The 17,039-nt window shown below is 42.4% G+C and overlaps 1 protein-coding gene across 3 annotated transcripts; it reads right to left on the bottom strand.

The window, feature by feature from the left end:
- Positions 1–5,726: 5,726 nt before the first annotated feature.
- On the bottom strand, positions 5,727–16,095 carry ZFP3 (ZFP3 zinc finger protein). Of its 3 annotated transcripts, none has more exons than XM_036452066.2 (2): positions 15,858–16,095; positions 5,727–7,890 (listed from the first exon to the last, which is right to left on the bottom strand). In XM_036452066.2, the coding sequence occupies exon 2, from the start codon at positions 7,880–7,882 to the stop codon at positions 6,377–6,379; it is 1,506 nt and encodes a 501-aa protein (XP_036307959.1). In that variant the 5' UTR covers positions 7,883–7,890; positions 15,858–16,095; the 3' UTR covers positions 5,727–6,376. The 3 variants fall into 3 exon arrangements, with proteins under 3 accessions (XP_036307959.1, XP_045442589.1, XP_045442590.1); XM_045586633.1 differs by lacking the exon at positions 15,858–16,095 and adding an exon at positions 15,562–15,848; XM_045586634.1 differs by lacking the exon at positions 15,858–16,095 and adding an exon at positions 14,726–15,255.
- Between the last annotated feature and the right edge of the window lie 944 nt (positions 16,096–17,039).

Genomic DNA, 17,039 nt, shown 5'->3' with positions numbered 1-17,039 from the left:
TTCTTCCAGGAGCTTACAATGCAGTGGAGGCTGAGGGAAGACAAGAATTAATCTTCAGTTAAGTAGGCAATTTATGAAATGAAGATCCACCCAAAGTTTTAGTGGATGTAGTCGTGTCCGTTTGTACACTTGAATTGCACAGAATATTATCTACCTGTTAGAGACAGCCTGCTCTGGAACTTTGAAAAAAAAAAGAACCAAAAGGATAAAAGTCTGCCATTAGACCTTAAATAGCTCAAGATATAAACTCCAGGTTGACCAAGGCAGAGACATTATCAGGTCTCTTTAAGAAACAGGTGTGATTGGAAAGTGGATTAAGAGGGGTTTCTTTAGCCGGGACCGGTTTGGCTCAATGGATAGAGCATCGGCTTGGGGACTGAAGGGTCCCGGGTTTGATTCCGGTCAAGGGCATGTACCTTGGTTGTGGGCATATCCCCAGTAGGGGGTGTGCAAGAGGCAGCTGATCGATGATTCTCTCTCATCGATGTTTCTAGCTCTCTATCTCTCTCCCTTCCTCTCTGTACAAAATCAATAAAATATATTTAAAAATAAAATAAATTTAAAAAGAGGGGTTTCTTTATATAAATATTTCATAGGAAACAAGGCTATTGGGGAGAAAGCATGTGAGTATAGTAGAGGAAGGGAATGTCACCCAATAATCTGCCAGCTAAATCCATTTTTCTCAATTTTTGATGTCCTTAGAGTGAGGCCACCATCAACACCTTTTGCTTGTGTTATTACTACAGCCTCATAATAGGCCTCCTGCTTCCATCTTTCTACAGAGCAACCAAATGTCCTTTCTTTAGAACAAATCTGATAGTGCCACCCATCGCTAAACTTCTGCAGTGCTTTCCCACTAACCCAAGCCTGAAGCCCAGTCCTTAATGTGACACACACGTTCTGATATGGCTCCATTCATTCGCTCATTTAGTAAATACTTATTGAGCTTCAATATGTGTCAGACACGGGGGGGGGGGGGGTTACAAAGAGGGGTGAGCAAAAATAGACAACCATCTTTGCCCTGGTGGATCAGAGGTGAGATTAATTAGAATCATAAGTAAAATTAGCACCATGGTGTCACAAAGGAGAGGCAAGATACTGCAGTGGGGTTCGACCTAGTTGGGGAGGATTTTCTGCAATGTGTTTATCTTCCTAAATCCGACATTTACCTCTGAACTATCTGCAGTTCCCCCAAGAACCGAGGCACTGGCCTCTTGCCTGTGGCCTTTCCACAGCTGTTCGCTCTGCCAGGAAAGCTCCCTCCCTCCTTAACTCACTCTAGTCTTAGCATTTCCTATGTGCTGGCTACTGTGATAAAGACTTAACTCCAATTTTCTCTTGTATTCTTTGCCTTGGTCTTCATTGGTGAAAACTACTGTTTCCTAAACAGGAAACTAAGGTCAGGAAGGAAAAATAACTGTCAGCTCTGTGCCCAGAGGTAGTGCGGCATGCGGCCAGGCACTGTACACTATGGGTCCCCGCATAAGGCAATCTCTGTCAGGACAGAGTGCAGGGGAGTGAAGGGTACCAGGGCTTGCTGCAACTCAACAGGTATTTATGAGGACTCAGAAACTATTTATGGGGAACTTTTAAAATATATAATTTTATTGATTTCAGAGAGGGAGAGATAGAGACATCCATGATGAGAATCATTGATCAGCCCCCCACTGGGATAGAGCTGGGCATGTGCCCTGACTGGGAATCAAATCTCAACCTCAATCAGGTAGATGGTAGATTGCTCATGTCCTCACCAGCCTCTTACTGCTTAGCCCCCGAACCCAGAACTGCCCTTATTGCCTAATAGTTGCTCAGCAAGTAGCTGGTGAATGTGCACCCATCTGCACTACTGGGCTCTCTCCGCAGGTGATTACCAGATCGTCCTAGCCCGTCCACTAGATTTTACTGAGACGCCATCTCCAGTCCATTTTCGGGGGTTGGCCTATGCAGGTCATTTTCACATAGTTTTATTCCAAAAGCTGAAGGATGCAGTGAGGGAAAGGTTATTGTGATTACTTGGTTGTTGTTTTTTTGTTGTTGTTTTTTAAGGTAAAACTTTGCTTTTAGGAACTTGTAAAGTACTACAGGGGTTCAAGGATGGGTTTCAGATGGTCCACGAATTCCCTGAAACTCATGCACATTTTTGTAGACAGAGCTTTCCTGAGTTCCAAAGTTCCCTGACCTAACAACCTTAGGGGCTTGCCTTAGACCAGGAATCACTTAGAACACTTTCTTTTTTTTTTTAATGTACCTTAGCCAATAACAATAATAAACACCAGCCCAGACATCTCAGTAATAATGTGATTTAAAACAAAACAAAACAGCCGAGACCGGTTTGGCTCAGTGGATAGAGCATCGGCCTGCGGACTGAAGGGTCCCGGGTTCGATTCCCGTCAAGGACATGTACCTTGGTTGCGGGCACATCCCCAGTACGGGGTGTGCAGAGGCAGCTGATTGGTGTCTCTCTCTCATCGATGTTTCTGACTCTCTATCCCTCTTTCTTCCTCTCTGTAAAAAATCAATAAAATATATATATATTTTTTTAAATGAATCCACCCAACCAGCATAGTTCAATGGTTGAGCATTGAACTAGGAGGTCACGGTTCTATCCCCATCAGGGTATATGCCCTGGTTTTGGGCTCAATTCCCAATAGGAGGTGTGTAGGAAGGAACCCATCAATGATTCTCATCATTGATGTTTCTCTTTTTCTTCTCCTCCCTTCCTCTCTGAAATTAATAAAAATACATATTTTAAAAACACACATACAAAAAAAACCTCCAAGTTCTCAGAATATCTTACATTAAGTTGTTAATCATGAAAAACTACACACACACACACACACACAAACATAAACAAATAGGTTAACACTTGTCCCATTATGAAAGGTAAAGGAGCTCACTAAGCAGAACAGAAGATCAAGGACAGAGTGATCAGCTTATGCAAAACCAGACACTAACAGAGCACAACAGGGTGGGGTACTATGGTGACACAGGATAGGGACTATTATACAAAATCATATTAAGACCATAATGAAACAATGTACTTTAAAATAAACATCAGAAAGGTGTTGAATCAGTAAAATTATGAAGAAATACTTTACTTATCCAAAAGTTAACATACCAGTAAAACCATTTAATTAGGGAAGGATGGAAACATACGTGGACATAGCTGCAAAATTTCTGAAGGTCTTTGTGGGTATTTAGGCAGGCCTTTGAGATTATGAGACCTGGTTTTTCAAATGGTTCTAAAATTAATAAAATTCATGTTTTTTCTCTTCCTTGATAGAATTTTACTTGCACCAAATTGTGACTACCAGTCAAACTGATGGTCAGGTTTTGACTCCCAAGTAAATTGAGAGGGAGGGAGGCAAACAAGGAGAAACCCAGAGGCAACAGAAATGGACAATAGTAGGGAATGAGGTCACTGGATGTGTGTATAGTATATATAACAACGAGGGAATAATTTCATTCACCTGAATTCCTCTTGTTGGAAGATTCTTCTTGAAATGGAATGTGAGACCTACCCCCCAATATGCTAGGTACATGCAAGTTGGTCACTTAACTGCCTACTAATGAATGTCCCAATGAGTGGATTGTTAACTGACGGACTTTTCTTTTGCTGAGCAGTGGGTGTAACAAGGTAATTGCACTGAGGACAGGGATTGGATATCTGAAGAAAAAATAAAAAGGGAGCCAAGGTGACAGAGCCCTGAGGGAGGACAGAGAAAAACTTCAGCGGTGGTTTGGCCAAGGGACATCTGAGGTCAAAATGTCTGATAGGATGTGAACCCACTTCTCCACCTCTTACACAACAGAATCTTCAGGAAAGTCATATTAATCATGGGTGTGCTTGTGTGAGGGGATTCTTGGGGATGAGGGGGATCTGGAGAGGTGCTGGAATCTAAATTAAGGGCTGGTAAGGGTTGAATGTGGAAATAAAATATACAAACACAGAAACCAGAAGTTAAAGGGATAGGTGACCTCGAGGTTTCGTCTGAGAAAGATATGATCTGGCTATAACTCAATTTGAGCTTGAGATTACACTTCACTTGTAATCACCCTATAGAAAAAGATGTTAAAGAACTTCTGCTAATTTGACTGTTACAGGTATGAATCTGGAAGATCATATACTGGGGTACAGAACAAATCCACTTGGTGGGTTTTGGCTGTGACCAGTTATTTTCCCAAGTACTTGATATAAATCCTTTATATTCAAGTCTATGAAGCAATAATATAAAATGTGCAAATGACTTCAAATAAGCCAGTAATGAATCCATCTAGCCATAGCACAGCACAGTGGTTAAAAGCACAGACCAGGGATGGAGTTTGGGTTCTTACCAGCTGTGTGATCATGGGTAAGTTACTTAGCATCCCTCCTACCCATCTTCATCTTTTAAATTGGAGTAGGACTACCCTCATTATTGATGGGTGTGCAACTGTAAACCAACTAAAAAGCATTCAACTCAACATTTAAAACAGGTGAATTTTATGGTATGTAAAGTATGCTCAACAAAGCTGTTTTAAAAGACTAAGAGTACCTAGACCAGTGGTGGGCAAACCATGGCTCAAGAGCCACATGCGGCTCTTTGGACCCTGGAGTGTGGCTCTTCCACAAAATACCACGTGCAGGCATGCACGTACAGTGCGATTAAAACTTCGTGGCCCGCCGAAACCGGTTTGGCTCAGTGGTAGAGCGTCAGTCTGCGAACTGAAAGGTCCCATGTTCAATTCTGGTCAAGGGCATGTACCCTGGTTGCTGGCACATTCCCAGTAGGGGGTGTGCAAGAGGCAGCTGGTCGATGTTTCTCTCTCATCGACATTTCTAGCTCTCTATCCCTCTCCCTTTCTCTCTGTAAAATATCAATAAAATATATATTTTTTAAAAAAATAAAAATAAAACTTCATGGCCCATGTGCAAAAGTCGGTTTTCAGCTCTCAAAAGAAATTTTAATCATTTTACTGTTGATATTTGGCTCTGTTAACTAATGAGTTTGCCGACCACTGGCCTAGACCATAGATATGCTGTGAAAATAAAAGTGTAAACTGGCATTGTGCCTGTCATGTAGGAAACACAATAAATACTAGTGATTAGTATTAGAGTAATAAAGGAAAAATTTAAAATAAAACACTTAAGGTATATAAAGTTAGATTTTAAAAGGAACCAAAGAACTATTGGATTGATTGAAACTTCAGAGATAATTTAGTTCAACTCCCCTCATTTTAGAGAAAATTAGGAACTAACAGGTGATCTACAATAGCTCTAAAACCAGACCCTAAGCCTGCAGGGTCCCCATTAGTGCAATTCCCACTCCCACCCACTGCCTCAGAAACATGTGAAAAAATGAGGATGTATTTCCTCAAAGGAAAAATACATAGGAGGAACAGAGAAAATTCATGTAGAGAGGCTGAAGAAAGAGAATTCCAAGGCCAAGGGCAAAATTAGAAAAGTCCTATCAGTCCATTGGGATCCAGGTCATGAGAGTATTAAGTGCTTTGGCAAGATGGCCCTGGCCAGTCAGGTGAACCGGATCATAACTGTGGCCAAGTGTCTGGTGATAGTAAAGCTGCACCATGCTCTCTGCTACTTCCTGACGTGGTATCTATCAGAAGCAGCAGGAGCTGGGGCCAAAATGAATGCAGCTAAGTTCCTGGGAGCAGTTAGTCAAAGTAGCCCAATGTGAAATAGCTGCTAATAAGCTGCTCTGCCCATGCTGGCCTCACGTGTTTTCCATCCCCTGGCCTTGCTCACCAGCCCCTCTAGATTCTAAGGGCCTTTACTTATGACCCTATAATTTGCCGGTCAGTTTCCTCTGTCCTGGAAACCTTTTTGAGGTCATTATTAAATATCCAGATTTCCATTTTATTCATGCTGCCATCTTCAATGGGAACTTGATAGTATGTTCGAAAGGATCTGAAGCTAATAAAAGCTTACTAAATTATTCCAGTGCTAAATATTGGACAAGAGAACAAAGTGTGTCTTTTAGGCTGCAACTTTCCAGCATTTTAGGGGATAACATTCAATGAGTTGACTCCCATTCTTAGGAAGTGGAGGAATAACATTCCTCCAGTTTTCCTGAAGAGTACAAATGGAGGCTAGATGGCTGGTATACAAACCCCTAATGGTATGTGACTCACTAAGGGAGGAAGAGGGAAAGAGGGGCAGAGAATTAAGGCCTGAAACAGTTTTTATAATTTAACTCAGTACACTGAAACTTCTAAATGAATAAATCATAAAAGTGCCTCATACTATTTGACCAAATGTTTAAATTAAAATCAGGACAGAAGAGGTTCTCTCCATTCAGTTGATTTGAAAAACTGGGTTTAGGTTATGAATAAGTCTAACTTCAGCTTTCCACGGAAAGCCTTCCTATTTTGCAAATCAATCCATACAGTGAACACTTTGATGTCGGAGGAGGTGAGAGCTCCGACTAAAAGTCTTCTGACATTCTTGGCACTCATAAGGCTTCTCTCCAGTGTGAATTCTCTGATGTATGATAAGTTGAGAATGCTGGCTGAATGTTTTCCCACACTCATTACATTTATAAGGTTTCTCTCCAATGTGAATTTTCTGGTGAAGCAGCAGCTCAGATTTATCCAAGAAGGTTCTTGCACATTCATTACACTGATGAGGTTTCTCTCCAGTATGAATCCTCTGGTGGACGATAAGATGAGAGGTCCGCCTAAAAGCTTTTCCACACTCAAAGCATTCATAGGGTTTCTCTCCAGTATGAATTCTCTCATGTCTAAGAAGTTCTGAGTTCCCCCTAAAGGCCTTCCCACATTCTTTACATACATAAGGCTTCTCGCCAGTATGAATTCTAATATGTCTAATAATCTCTGAGTTCTGGCCAAAAGTTTTTCCACATTCATTACATTCATATGGTTTGTCCCCTGTATGAATTCTTTGATGCCTGATAAGCTCAGAACTCTGACCAAAGCCTTTTCCACATTCATTACAAAGATATGGTTTTTCTCCAGTATGAATTTTCTGGTGTCTAATAAGGCCTGAGCTATGCTTGAAGGCTTTGCCACACTCGCTGCATTCGTGATATCTTTCTTCAGTATGAATTCTCTGATGCTGAATAAGCTGTGAGCTAACCCTAAAGGTTTTCCCACATTCATTACATTCGTATGGTTTCTCTCCAGTGTGGATTCTTTGATGTAGAATAAGGGCTGAATTCTGACTGAAGGCTTTACCACATTCTTCACATTTATAAGGTCTCTCTCCAGTATGAATTCTATGATGGTGAATAAGATGTGAACTCTGAATGAAAGCCTTTCCACATTCATTACAAGCAAAGGGCTTCTCTCCAGCATGAATTCTCAGGTGCCTACGAAGGCTTGAGTTTGTTCCAAATGTTTTTCCACATTCTTTGCATTCAAAGGGTTTCTCTCCACTATGAACTCTCATATGCTGGATAAGATGTGAATTCTGATTAAAGGATTTCCCACATTCTTTGCATGTATGAGGCTTTTCTCCCACAGAACTTCTCTGTGTTTTTTTAGGTTCTAAATTCTCTATGAAGTTTTGGCCAGAGATAGCAAATGTACTAACTGTCTGTGCTGTAATATCTCCCTGATGTGTAATCAGGTCTGGGCTGGAATTGCAGACTCTGTCACTTTCATTCTCCTGGTATTTCTCACTTGAAGGTGATTTCTTAAAAATAATCAGCCCTGATTCGAAGTCTCTCTCCTCAGAAGACATCTGCTCCATAATCTCTTCTGTGGATTCTCTTGAATGCCCCTCCAAACTGTCTTCACATGCCACTCCAAACTCGTGACCCTCGTAAACTAACTTTGGAGGATTTTCTAATATTGCCCCATGTGGCTCAGATTCTTCAGAAATTTCTTCCTTGGGAATTACCTCCTTGTTCTCAGTCCCCATCTTACAATCTGAAATGAGAGAGAGTAAGTATGTGAAGAGGCCATATCATATCTAAATGAAACTAATGCTAGAAGAGTATGGAGCATTGACATGGCTCTGACAACACTCAAAAACAGTCTTGGTACCTGGTGAAATTGTAGAATGTAACTGAAGAGAAGGAAGATGTTAATAATTATGGTGGACATGCTAAACATATAGCATATGCTAACTGAAAAGAGTAAGATAAATTATCAGAGGAAGAGCGTTAAGGAGAAAAAAAGGAAGTGGATGGTAAGGAGGTGCTGATTAAAATTCCATAACATTAACAATGAGTTGGGGAAGAACCTGAGGTTTGGCAAGAAAAACATTTAGGGGAAATGGTGGCTATATGGTATAGAAAAGGTTGGGAGAAGGGGCAAAAAATGACTAATACAAACAACTTTTGGATTTATAGAAAAGTTACCATAAAATGAGTAGCAAGAGAAATTTCCTGAGCCCAGTACTGTGGTACTCACCAGCTTTACAGAACAGGGGATTGTATATGTACCCATTCAAACAGTTAACGTGACTTAGCTATAACTAGCACAAAAGTAGTTACGTCTACCTTTGACTCCCTTACATTTTTATGAAGGTTCTAGCTTAATTCTCTCCAGATAGTTAGCAAATTGTATAAATAACTATTTTTCTTTCTGCTGCCGATATGAAATGTCACCTATATCCTAGTCCAGTGGTCAGCAAGCTCATTAGTCAATAGAGCCAAATATCAACAGTACAATGATTGAAATTTCTTTTGAGAGCCAAATTTTTTAAACTTAAACTTCTTCTAATGCCACTTCTTCAAAATAGACTCGCCCAGGCTGTGGTGTTTTGTGGAAGAGCCACACTCAAGGGGCCACGGTTTGCCGATCACTGTCCTAAAAGGCCATATATATTTGGGTTAATTTCTGGGTCAATTTTCAGACTCCACTTAGTTCTATTAATCTGTTGATTTGCTCTCTAATACTGAATTGTTCAAACTACTATAGCTTGTTTAAAATGTTAGAGCAAGTTCTCTCTCATTAGTCTTCTTTTTCACATATTTCCTATTTTAATATTTTTCTAAATAAATTTTAGTATAATTTTGTAAAATTTCCTAACTTATCTTAATGTTTGTATCTATCATGTCTCTGTATGAATTTTCTTTTAGTATGTTTTTCATATATTTTCCAATTGGTTATTATTTATATAGATAGCAATTTTGTTGATTTTTGCATACCAATTTTGTAACTGGTCCCTTTATAGAATTTTCTTAGTATGTTTATAGACCCAAAGCCTATACTTTTTAAAAAATTTCTTTATTGATTAAGTTATTACATATGTGTCCTTATCTCCCCCACACACACCCCCATCTAAAGCCTATACTTTTTTAAAACTTCTTAAAAGGCTGTGGCGAAGATTTTTAGTTGTCTATCCCAATTTCCATTCTTCCCTCCCTCATCAGCAACAGAATAATGAATTAATTTAATATAGTAAAAAGCCTAGCTAAATAAATAAATTCTCGGCTCTCTCCCCCACCCCCTACCTCCAGAGCATGCCCATTCAAATCTTCTTTTTAAGTGTACTTTCCCACACTCCAAGGGCCTTTTGCTTTTATTTTTAATATATTTTATTAATTTTTTTACAGAGAGGAAGGGAGAGGGATAGAGTTAGAAACTTCAATGAGAGAGAAACATTGATCAGCTGCCTCCTGCACACTCCCCATTGGGATGTGCCTGCAACCAAGGTACATGCCCTTGACCAGAATCGAACCTGGGACCTTTCAGTCCGCAGGCCAATGCTCTATCCACTGAGCCAAACCAGTTATAGCAGGGCCTTTTGCCTTTGTAATTTATTTCCTTAGCCCATTTCTTCTACAGCTCACTTTTACTACCTCTGTATCTTTCTATATAAACTTTCTCTTTTAATTTGAAGGAAAAAGAAGAAATTCTCAGACTTCTTTGCAGCTAGGTATTACCATGTGACCAACTTCTGGCCAACAAGAGAAGATGATGCAAATGAAAAAACATAGAACTTATGAGAGGTCTCCTTCAGGGTGAGAGGATGGCATTTATTCACCCTTTTCTTCCCTCTTATGCCTGGGGCACGAGCTGACAGTTGGAGTGCTGTCTTGAACCATGAGTACTCTGGCATTCCCTATGATAGGACTAGAGCTGAAAAGAACCTGGGTCCCTGATGATTCCATGGAGCTGACATAGCAGCCCTGGAATGTCTGCCTCTGTACTTCTTTTATTTAAGAAAAAAATACTTTGCCTTGCTTGAGCCATTGTGTGTTTTGTTTTTTATTTATAAAGCCACTACTCCTAACTGGCACAATTGCCCTAGGAATTTAGCTGTCCCAGTCACAGAAGTAAAGTCCAAATGATGGGAGAATAAGCCTGGTCTCTGTTCAGGTAGTAAGCAATATGAAGCTAACATTGAAGAGGCCCTTTGCCTAGGCCAGTGGATTTTTGTACCATAGCAAATCTGAGGAACACGATCATCCCATTAGTAAAAGTGTTAACTGTGAAAGGTGATTCTCAAGGGGAATGGGCACCTATGGGACTTTAGTTAAACCAAGAATAGTCCGTTGTCAGGCTAACATTAGGTAGATGTACACCAGTGGCCGTTCAGTGGCTGAACTAGAACGTACTATTCCTAGACAGAGAAATCGGTTAGAAGGTTGTTGAAGTAATCAAGATAAAAGGTGATTAAATATAACTATGACCCCAGTCATCCTCAGGATGGTAGTTACTACCACAATCCTACCCTGGGGCCTCTTTAGTCACTCATCAGTGCAGCCTGGTAATACTGCCCCTCGCCCGTCTCCCTGCCCCCCTCAATACCTCCAACACCTGCTAGGAACTTATCTCCTATTGGAATCCTGAAGCCTTGGAAACCCTTAGTGCTACTCCTCAAAATAAACTGGAATCTTCTTCAACTTTCCTGCCTTAGCATTTCTCTTATTTTCCCATGGAGTAGTTGGGCAACCCAAAACTGGATTTCTCTTATTTACTGAAAATTATAGATAATACATGTCCATATAATTGTAAGGATCCATTGTAGAGAATTTAGCTATCTTCACCCACAGTACCACTTGAGTTGGAACGTACTGTCTTAAATTTCTCTCTAATACTCAGCCAAGAACAAGTCCCTATCTATAATATTTAATAGTGTTTTCAGCAAATTATAATACTTCAGGCCCTCTCTCTGGCCTTTCCTTCTCACCCTCATCTCTCCTACAGTTACTTCTTTTCCATCATCTAGCTCTTTACAAAATCATCATTCATGGCCACACCATATGGAAAATCACTTGTACACCATAAAACAAGATAAAGATATAAAAGTTAGGTAAGCACCTATCTCCAGCTTCAAGATCTGGTTCAAAATTCAAATCCAGAAAGTCTTCCCCAACTAAATTTGACCCCATCTGACCATTCTGTTGCCTCACATTCTACCAATGACACTCTATTAATGTCATTTACTAAATTTGACCAATCTGACCATTCTTTTGCTTCGCATTCTACCAGTGACACAATATGAATGTCATCTGGAAAATACTGCTTTACAGGTATCTCCTCATATAAAAATCAAGGCCAATCTCCATTTGGTTGATTTTCCCAGAGGAACAGTCACACATTAAACCTCATCCTCACATGAAAACACTCTACTACTCATAGGCTAAAGTTACATTTCCAAACCTAATTTCCTATCTTTCTGTTTCTCACTTCACTTTTCTGAATTGAAATTAGCTGTTTCTGGAGAGAGATAAGATGGAGGTGCCACCTGAGGATGACCATTCTTGGTCTTCAGTCTGGGGGTTAACAAGAAGACCTCAACTGGATCTCCACGGTTCAGAATAGAGTCTTCAGAGCTGCAGACTTGGACTTGTGTTGTGTGTGTGTGTGTGTGTGTGTTTAATGCATCCTAGAGCAGGCTCAGAAAACCTCATTCACAAAATACTAATGCATAAACCAGATACCCACCTATTCATTAACAATGAGAAATATGTTCTAAAAGGACTACAATGCCAAGATGAAAATCTACAATGGAAACCACATAAAACACTGAAAATTGCTTAGTAGGCTCTGAAAATTGTTTAGTAGGCTTACGATCATAGCAAGATGGTTTTTTTGTTGTTGTTGTTCTATTTTGATGAATCTTAAATAATAACTCTGGCTTGGAACTAAGCTGAATGCATAAAAATCAACTGGGAAATCTTTTAAAATATTTATTTCCCATCTCATAACTCTCAAAATCAGAATCTCCAAAGGTGGGCCAAGGGATGTATATTTTTAACAGGTATCACAGGTGATTCTGATGACCTATCAGGTTTGGAAATACTGTGTTAGGCAGTCTTAATGACTGAAGTTATCCCACTCTCCATCTGGTGCATCTATTCCTACCCAAGGTCTGATCTACCAAGTAGCTAACCATGTGCACAGCAGCAGTATTATAGATACATTGTCAGTTCATGCTTTTTTCCTATCCCCCATCTTGACTGCCACTACACTTTCTGAGGGCAGACAGGGAAGATATAATACAAGTGATTAGATTCCTTTTTCTGAATTAGAATCATATTCCTGTTGTGCTTATCAGACTGACCCTAAATACTGTGACTGGACCTGAGTTTGCCCAAATTGCATAAGTCAGAGTTTATAACACCTCTTGTGATAGCAAATAACACTCAATCCTTTAAACTTACCTGCCAAAAATCATATTGTAATTTGCAGTAATAAATAAATAATCTATCAGCTGACAGTTTGATTTGATGTTTTAAAAATTTTGTTGAAAGCAAAGATTGGGACTTAAATTACAAAAGGTCCAGGATCCTTTACTTTCTCATCAAACCCTCCCTTTATGTATTACTCCAGAGGTTTTTCTACCCAGAGTAACACACCATAGCAAAATTCAGGAGGGTGAGAGACGTGTCTTTCTTTTGTAGAGGAGGAAAAGAGAAAGTTATAGACCACTGGCCCAATCTCAAGTACATTGGTTGTAAGCAATGATAAATATTGAAGTCAAGGATCTAGAAACTGATTCCCATTCAACAACCCATGTGCCCACAAATGTTACAGAAAGGGTTTGTGTACGTTCTCCATGTATTTCAGTTCAAAGGCTACTACACAATAGCATTTTGAGCAGAGAATGGGGTAAGCAAATCATCAGAGGCCAGGAAGTACAGAAGGAATAAAAGAGCAAAAAGAACATTCTAACATCAATGTATTATGTGTAGATAAGAAAGAAGTGAGGATGCACTGACATTTTGATGTGGAAAGTAATGGTGAGTGCTTAATATGTACTGTGTGCTAAGCAACTTATAGACAATAGCCTGTTAACCCCTCTCAACTTCCTTAGGAGACAAGTATGATAGAGAGCATCAGTGTGAGGAGAAGTCAATAGGCATAGCTTCCTATCTTTCTCCAGTGACACTTCTGACATCCCCGGGGCAGCTGAGAGTCTAGAGATATGCATGATGGAAGAGAGAGGGAGGGACTTGAGCATGTTAATCAGGACACACTTGGGATGACTGAGACAGGGAGGCAAATGAAGTGGAGGGAGGGAGGAATAGGATGCTGGTAGATGGCGGTCACAGAGAAGGTGAAGAATGTGGTGAGCACAAGGAACCAAGGACAGGTATGCAGGGAAATGGCATGAGGCTTAATTTTGAAATGTCAAAATTTATAATACACCAAAAGTAATAGCTTTTGCAACTATTCAAATTTATGGAAAAAAAAGCCGGGACCGGTTTGGCTCAATGGATAGAGCGTCGGCTTGGGGACTGAAGGGTCCCGGGTTCGATTCCGGTCAAGGGCATGTACCTTGGTTGCGGGCATATCCCCAGTAGGGGGTGTGCAAGAGGCAGCTGATTGATGACTCTCTCTCATGGATGTTTCTAACTCTCTCTCTCCCTTCCTCTCTGTACAAAATCAATAAAATATATATTTTTTTTAAAAGATGAAACATTTTGGATGTCAACTTACATATATGTAAGAGAATACAAAGCTTTTTAAATTATTGTGTGGGGTATTTGAGAAAAAAGTTTGCAGTGGCCTTGCTCTCAGAACTCCAGGAGTGAATCTCAACGGAGTTAACCCAGTCAGATTAATATTATACCATCCATTTGCAAGTGACTGCTCCAAACAGCAGGAACTGGTTCAGAAGTGAACATATGCCTTCATCTGGCTCAGTGACAAGCCGAGGAAGTTTGCTGGGAGCTTCTGGGAATAGTTTCCTGCTATCCTGCGAGGAGTCTCAGGAAGAGACTTCTATACATGGTTGCCTGGAACTGCTACTGCCATTTCACAAGCAAGTTGTGGGTGATGGCAGGTAAAGCTAAGAAAGTTGAGGGGAAATGGAACCAGGGCCAAGAGATTAAGTCAGTCCTGAAACCACTTTGCCTGTTGTCTTCCAATGAGGAGAGTTAATAGCATGCATTAAGCCAACTTGAGCTGTAGTCTTACTTATTACATTACAAAAGCATTTACTTTTGATACAAATCTTTTCCCTTTTCTGAAAGGCCAGATACTCAATATCTAGTATAAGAATCAGCTCCTGCCGAAACCGGTTTGGCTCAGTGGATAGAGCGTCTGAAGAGTCCCGGGTTCGATTCCGGTCAAGAGCACGTACCTTGGTTGCGGGCACATCCCCAGTAAGGGGTGTGCAAGAGGCAGCTGGTTGATGATTCTCTCTCATCAATGTTTCTAACTCTATCCCTCTCTCTTCCTCTCTGTAAAAAATCAATAAAATATATATTTTTTAAAAAGAATCAGCTCCTCCCCAAAGTTTCCACTCACACCTGCAGGAAGGAGGTTCTCTCTTGGTCCTCTGAACCAGCTTTTCACTCACCTCTTTCTTTGTACTATAGTTATCGTGTCGCTTCCTGTTCATTGCTTCCCAAAACCTACAGAATAAAAACTTAACATGGCTCCTAATGCCCTCCTGGTCAGGCCCCTGTCGCTCTTTCCATCACCTGTTCCACGCTCTCCAATGGCTGTTGAAAGCTCAGGATCCTGCAGTGCTCCCTATTCTTAAAAGCGTCTTTGCCTTTGCAAACAGGTTATTCCCGCTGCCTGGCCACCTTGTGCACTTAACATCTACAGGACTCAACCAGGCACAGACAGTCCCTTCTGTTTTCTTCCCTGCCCCTGAGACGCCTTGTAGCAGTTACCTCATTGTATTATTCTACTTTCATGTCTGCTTCCCTCTTGCGTGAGCAAAGATGACGTTCTAGTCATCTTGGTATTCCCAGTGCCTAGCACATGTCAGGGACCTGGCAAATTTTGTTAAATGAATCTGTGTAAATGCCTTATCTACGTAACGAATCTGTGATAGCCTTGAGGACTAACTAGATATTTCATTCATTGTGTATCTAAATAGCTTAGAACAATATCTGACACATAGCTGATGACAATAACCATTTGTATATGTGCTGCCGAAGCGAGCACAACAATAACTATTTGTAGAAATGAGTTCCTTTTCCCAATCGGGATGGTATTTAATTTAAAGCACTTTTATCATCCTTTCCGCTGTCCTCCCCCTGGTTCCTATAATCAAGAAGGCTCTATTACTTGTCTCCTTCCCAAAACTAACCCTCATAAGCCAATATCCTATAGGGGCCGGCACAAGGCACGATGTGCCTGGAAGGGGGCGGGGCCGGGGTTGAGTTTTTGACAGCGCCTCACATTTCCTCCCCGCAGTTGACTTGGGGTGGAATGTCAGAAAACCACGGCTCCCATTGGCCCCCACCTCGGAACCCCTGCTACTTCCGCCCTCGCGGCTGACAGGCACGGAACCGCACGCTCCGTGTGCTGGTGGGACACGGAGGCCCGGGCTGGCCATCAAGTCCAAGGTCACCAAGCGACCCCGAGTCGGGAACGGGCCTGACCTGACGCTGGGTTTCCCCTCGGCTCGCGGGCCGGGAAATCAGGAGCCTCGCGCCCTCCTCCCTCCCTCCCTCCGGGACCGAACGAGGTCTCACCGCAGGCCGCTCCCGCCCCACGCTCGCTCGGCTCGGGCTCCCGGGGGCCGCTCCGCCCGCTCGCGCACTGCCCGCGGCTGTTGTCTTGGTTTCACTGGCGACGGCCACCGGCTACTTCCGGTGCCGGGCGGCGCTCCAGCCAATCAGCGCGCGCCGCTGTCCGCGCGGGAGGAGCAGGTGGCTCGCACGCCGGCGCCTCCTCCCCGCTCCCGCTCAGCCTCCTGCGGACTCGCACCGTATCCCCGGCGCCTCCTCGCCACCGCCTGCCAAAGCTGCCCCCTGGAGTGGCCCTGGGAACCCGCCATTGCCCACCTCTGCCCCTGGGTCACTGAGGAGCTGGGTCCTCCAGGTTTCCTAGAACGGCTCCTGGGATGAACTTCCGCCCTGTGACCGGCCGCTCTGCGCGCGCTGGTGTCGCTCCCGGAGTGTGGACGGCTGGAGAGATGGGGAGTTCGCCGGGCAGAGACTGGGGGACCTTCTTAAAACCCCCAACCTACATCCCTTATTCGTGAGTCTGGTAAACAGGCCCGCTAGATCCCGGGAAGAAGCTGGGGACACAGGAAGACCTGCCCTGCGGTCCTGGAAGGCTTATGGGGGGCGGGGGGGGGGGGGGGGGAGCCGCGCGCGGTGAAGTTTGGACTGAAATTTGAAGGTTCACACAATGGGAACAGCCTCCTCCTACGCTAGCCTTTTTTACGTCGTGAACCAGCACAGCCAGCCCATCTCGCTTCAGAACGTTTGTACTATAGATAGTTACTGCCTCTGCTCTTTTTTGCACAAGATTTTTTGTTTCTTTTCAATGTGCTTTTATTGATTTCAGAGAAGAGGGGTGAGGGAGAGAGATAAAGGAGAATCATTGATTGGCTGCCTCCTGCACACCCCCGCACTGGGGATCTAGCGGGCAACCCAGGCTTGAGCGAGGTCAGAATGGAACCGTGACCTCCTGGTTCACAGGTAGACACTCAACCAGTGAGCCATCCCTGCCAGGCAGATTCTTGTTATTCAGGTGTCCGTTCAAAAGTAAGTGGTTGGAGTAGCCTTCCTTCCATCCTATCTAATGTTGCCTCAAACTACACTGTCCGTCCCAAATGTCAATTGGCAACGGCTATGATTGGCCCTGTTTGGGTCTGGTGCTCACCCCTGGACCAATCATTATATTCAGGGGAAAGGGATAGTAGGATT

Source organism: Pipistrellus kuhlii, unplaced genomic scaffold, assembly GCF_014108245.1.
Source record: "Pipistrellus kuhlii isolate mPipKuh1 unplaced genomic scaffold, mPipKuh1.p scaffold_m20_p_23, whole genome shotgun sequence".
In the NCBI taxonomy this organism is placed as follows: Eukaryota; Metazoa; Chordata; class Mammalia; order Chiroptera; family Vespertilionidae; genus Pipistrellus; species Pipistrellus kuhlii.
Note: the sequence above shows the minus strand (reverse complement) of the source record. Positions and strands in the feature narration are given on the sequence as shown.

Excerpts from the sequence above, each read along its gene's own strand:
- ZFP3 (XM_045586633.1), bottom strand. The coding sequence starts at position 15,718 with ATGGCCAGCCCGGGCCTCCGTGTCCCACCAGCACACGGAGCGTGCGGT. Across the intron at positions 7,891-15,561 it reads GTCAACTGCGGGGAGGAAAT|ATTGTAAGATGGGGACTGAG; the intron begins GTGAGGCGCTGT and ends CTCTCATTTCAG.